At 38.0% G+C, this 4,155-nt stretch overlaps 1 protein-coding gene across 1 annotated transcript; it reads right to left on the bottom strand.

Moving 5' to 3' along the window:
* Positions 1-2,386: 2,386 nt before the first annotated feature.
* On the bottom strand, positions 2,387-3,501 carry LOC113780788 (receptor-like protein 53). Its single transcript, XM_027326563.1, has 2 exons — positions 2,778-3,501; positions 2,387-2,478 (listed from the first exon to the last, which is right to left on the bottom strand). The coding sequence occupies exons 1-2, from the start codon at positions 3,499-3,501 to the stop codon at positions 2,387-2,389; spliced, it is 816 nt and encodes a 271-aa protein (XP_027182364.1).
* Between the last annotated feature and the right edge of the window lie 654 nt (positions 3,502-4,155).

The following is a 4,155-nucleotide window of genomic DNA, read 5'->3' as shown; positions in this document are numbered from 1 at the left end:
GGATGAAGAAGTACATTCCCTTCATAAGAATCAAACATGGAGGCTAACCAGTCTTCCAAAGGGAAAGAAGGCAATCGGATGCAAGTGGGTATATGCAAAGAAGGAAGGATTTCTTGACAAGTCTGGTGTTCGCTACAAAGCAAGATTGGTGGCTAAAGGCTACGCTCAGAAGGAGGGAATTGATTACAACGAAGTGTTTTCTCCAGTCGTGAAACATTCCTCCATCAGAATTTTATTGGCTTTGGTAGCACAATTGGATCTGGAACTTGTCCAATTAGATGTAAAAACTGCGTTTTTACATGGTGACTTGGAAGAGGAAATCTACATGACTCAGCCAGAAGGATTCAAAGTTGCTGGTAAAGAAAAGATGGTATGCAAGCTTGACAAATCGTTGTATGGATTGAAGCAGTCTCCAAGACAGTGGTATAAGCGATTTGACAAGTTTATGATGGGGCAAAGGTACACAAGAAGCAAATATGATGATTGTGTATATTTGCGCAAGCTACGAGATGGATCCTACATATATCTTCTTCTTTATGTTGATGATATGTTGATAGCTTCCAAGGATCAAGGTGAGATTGAAAAATTGAAATCTCATTTGAGTCGGGAGTTTGAAATGAAGGATCTCGGCGAAGCCAAGAAAATTCTCGGCATGGAGATAAGTAGAGATAGAAGATTGGGGAGGCTTTATTTGACACAGAAAGAGTATCTTAGTAAAGTATTAAAGAGGTTTGGTATGAATGAAAAGACTAAACCTGTTAGTACTCCACTTGCTCCTCATTTCAAGTTTAGTGCATCGTTATCTCCAAAGAATGATGCAGAACGAGAATATATGGCAAAGGTACCGTATGCAAATGCGGTGGGTAGCTTGATGTATGCTATGGTGTGTACAAGGCCCGACATTTCACAAGCAGTTGGAGTTGTGAGCAGGTACATGCATGATCCTGGCAAGGAGCATTGGCAAGCTGTGAAATGGATTTTACGGTATATTTTGAACACCGTAGATGTTGGATTAGTATTTGAGCGGGATGAGAAGATTGGTCAAGGCGTAGTTGGATATTGTGATTCCGACTACGCAGGAGATCAAGATACACGTCGATCAACGACTGGGTATGTTTTTACACTTGCTAAGGCACCAGTCAGTTGGAGGTCTACCTTACAGTCAACAGTTGCTTTGTCTACTACAGAGGCGGAGTATATGGCAGTTACGGAAGCTGTTAAGGAAGCAATTTGGCTTCATGGATTGCTTGATGAATTGGAAATTGGACAGAAGTCTATCAAAGTTCATTGTGATAGTCAGAGTGCTATTCATTTAGCAAAGAACCAAGTTTATCATGCAAGGACGAAGCATATCGACGTACGGTATCATTTTGTGAGGAAGATTTTGGAAGATAGTACGATACTACTTCAAAAGATTCAGACCAAGGAGAATCCTGCTGATATGCTTACGAAGGTTGTGACAACTATCAAATTCCAACATTGTTTGAATTTGATAAATGTTGTGCACGACTTGAAGATTGGCGCTTGACAACGCATTTGAAGACACCACCGAATTTGAGGGAAAAAAAATTTGTATTTTTGGTGGGATTAGAAATTATGCCAAGGTGGAGATTTGTTGAATTCAAAGCCAAGCCTCAATTGATGACTTTTTCAAGCCAAAATTGAGGACTTTGAATTCTTTGGCCTAAGTTTCTAAATCCACATCGGTTAAGTTTAACATTTGAGAGGTTGTTTGAGAACTATAAATAGCTCTCAAACAAACCAATTCAAGTACACCAAGCAAGAGCCAATAACTTGCTTTCTTCTCTCTCTTTGTAATATTTCTTCTAGTGAAATATTAAATTGTCGGTAGTGTCCGAGGACGTAGGCAAATTAGCCGAACCTCGTTAAATTCTGGTGTTCTATTTTATTGTCTATTTAGTAGCTATATTTGTAGGTATATTTATAGTGAGTTATTGTGCAATTAAGTGCATATATAGGTGATTCTGTCTAGGAAATTGGTACTTAAGCAGGCCAGTGTGCCTCACCAAATATTTCCTGGGAATTACCATTTTGCAATTTTAGGTACAATAATTTACTCGTTATACCTTAACTTTGGTAGGGCTTCCGCAACATTATTTTTATCTAAAGTAAGTAAATGTTGTAACAAACTTTCTAAGTAGACACGTCCAAGGAATATTTGGCTCTTCTGGAACTTCTAAGTTTTTTTTTTTTTTTTTTGGTGGATGTTTTCCATAGTATAGTGGCGAGCAAATTAGGTATGTATCTAATTCGTATTTGATTTCAAATTCAATTTGATAATTTGACAGACATTCATTTCACCCAGAACTTAATCCAAATATTTGCTAGTTGCATGATTGTAAATAGACAATAGGTAGTGGTGAAGCTATTCATAAACCTGATTACCTGTCAAGTTGTTACGCCCCAACACGAGAACCTTCAAACCATGCAGTTTGCCAATCTCTCCGGGAATTACGCCTAACAATTTTACGCAAAGACAGAACTAATCATTTCAGAGACATATTGAGAACTGTCTTACTTGGTCGAGTTGTAACTAGCAAGCAGAAATTTGTGTTGGTAACTATGCTTTTAATTTTCTGGAATAAACAAGCAGGGGTGTTGCAATAGTAATTTAAAAAAAAAAAAAAAAAAGCCATCCAAGCCATGCTGGTAAAACAGTAAATAGTGTTGAATCCCAGTACCAAACAGGGAAAAATAACCATTAATTGCAGTTTGGCCTCGTTCGCATGCAAAAAAAGGCAAAGCAAAAGCATTACCTGTGAAGTTGTTAGTCATGAGGGATAAATACGTAAGCTTCTCCAGATTTCCAATTTCTTTAGGTATGTGCCCGCTAAACCTGTTGGATGACAAGTCTAGCGATTGAAGTTGAGAAATCTTGCATAAGCTCAATGGTATTTGACCAGATAAATAATTCCGATAAAAAGTCAGCAATTTGAGGGCTGAAAGATTTCCTATCTTTTCTGGAATATTTCCTTCCAGGAAATTGACGCTTAGATCTAACTTTTCCACTCTTGACAAGTTGGATATAGAAGAAGGAATAAAACCACTAAAACCACTGCCGTCCAGAAACAAGAACTGGAGTTCTGGGAAGTGACCAAACCACATTGGAATCTCTCCAGTGAAGTTGTTAGTGGTTAACCTGACGAACCTCAGGCGGCGCAGATGTGACAACTCTTCGGGCAGATTTCCGTGGAAGGAGTTATTTCTCAGATCAAGAGAAACAAGAAAGGAGAGGTTTCCCAAATCCGGAGGTATTGTGCCGGTGAGTCCCATGTTTGAAATATTTAAAGCAGTCACTCTTTGGTGTCGAGAGCTGCACTGGACTCCTATCCAGTCACAGACAGAGGATGCAGCAGCTGCAGAAGACCAGTTTTTTGGCAAGAATTCTTGCTGTTCTGAAGTGATATGGGCTTTAAGGGCTAAAAGAGCAGATTGATCAGTGCCTAAACTTAATCTTTTCATGGCTGTGCAGCCGGTCATCATTAGATGGTGCAGCAAAACAAGTACTGCAAGAGGGAACAAGTAAAAGTAGTGTTTCTTCATATCGATATATTCTCATTCGTCCATTCTGCTGCAACCTCTATATATAGTCACTGTTTTGGAATTATGTGACCGCATGTAATACATTTTAGCATTTACCTCTCTCAGTTATCCAAACTTTGCCTTAAAAAACCTTTTCCGCTGAATTTTGATCAATTTTTCACTTTTTCCGACTCTCTCTTTTTTTCTTTTTAAAAATAAATTTCCCTTCCCCCAAGTTGACTTCTCTAGTTGGGGTGACTTTGGGAATGAATACGACTGTAGTCTAGAGCAAACACTTAGGTAGATCGAGTGTATATAGGTTTGGTGGTTCAAAATTTAACACATCATTTTACCAACTCAAGTATTTAAAGATGTGGCAAAATTTGGACCGATAGATCTACAAGATCGGTATGTATGTATGTATATATATATATATATATATATATATATATATATATATATTTGTACACAATAGGGTACTATTAGTCTAACTCAAAGAAATTATGAACGTACTAATCATCTATTTTCTAGCTAGCCTTTGACGTGGATATATTCTGCAGGTTGCTGTTAATAATTCTTAGCTGATAAATTCCAACATGTGACATGTCAACT

Source organism: Coffea eugenioides, chromosome 8, assembly GCF_003713205.1.
Source record: "Coffea eugenioides isolate CCC68of chromosome 8, Ceug_1.0, whole genome shotgun sequence".
NCBI lineage: Eukaryota > Viridiplantae > Streptophyta > Magnoliopsida > Gentianales > Rubiaceae > Coffea > Coffea eugenioides.
This window is presented reverse-complemented; position numbering and strand designations above follow the sequence as displayed.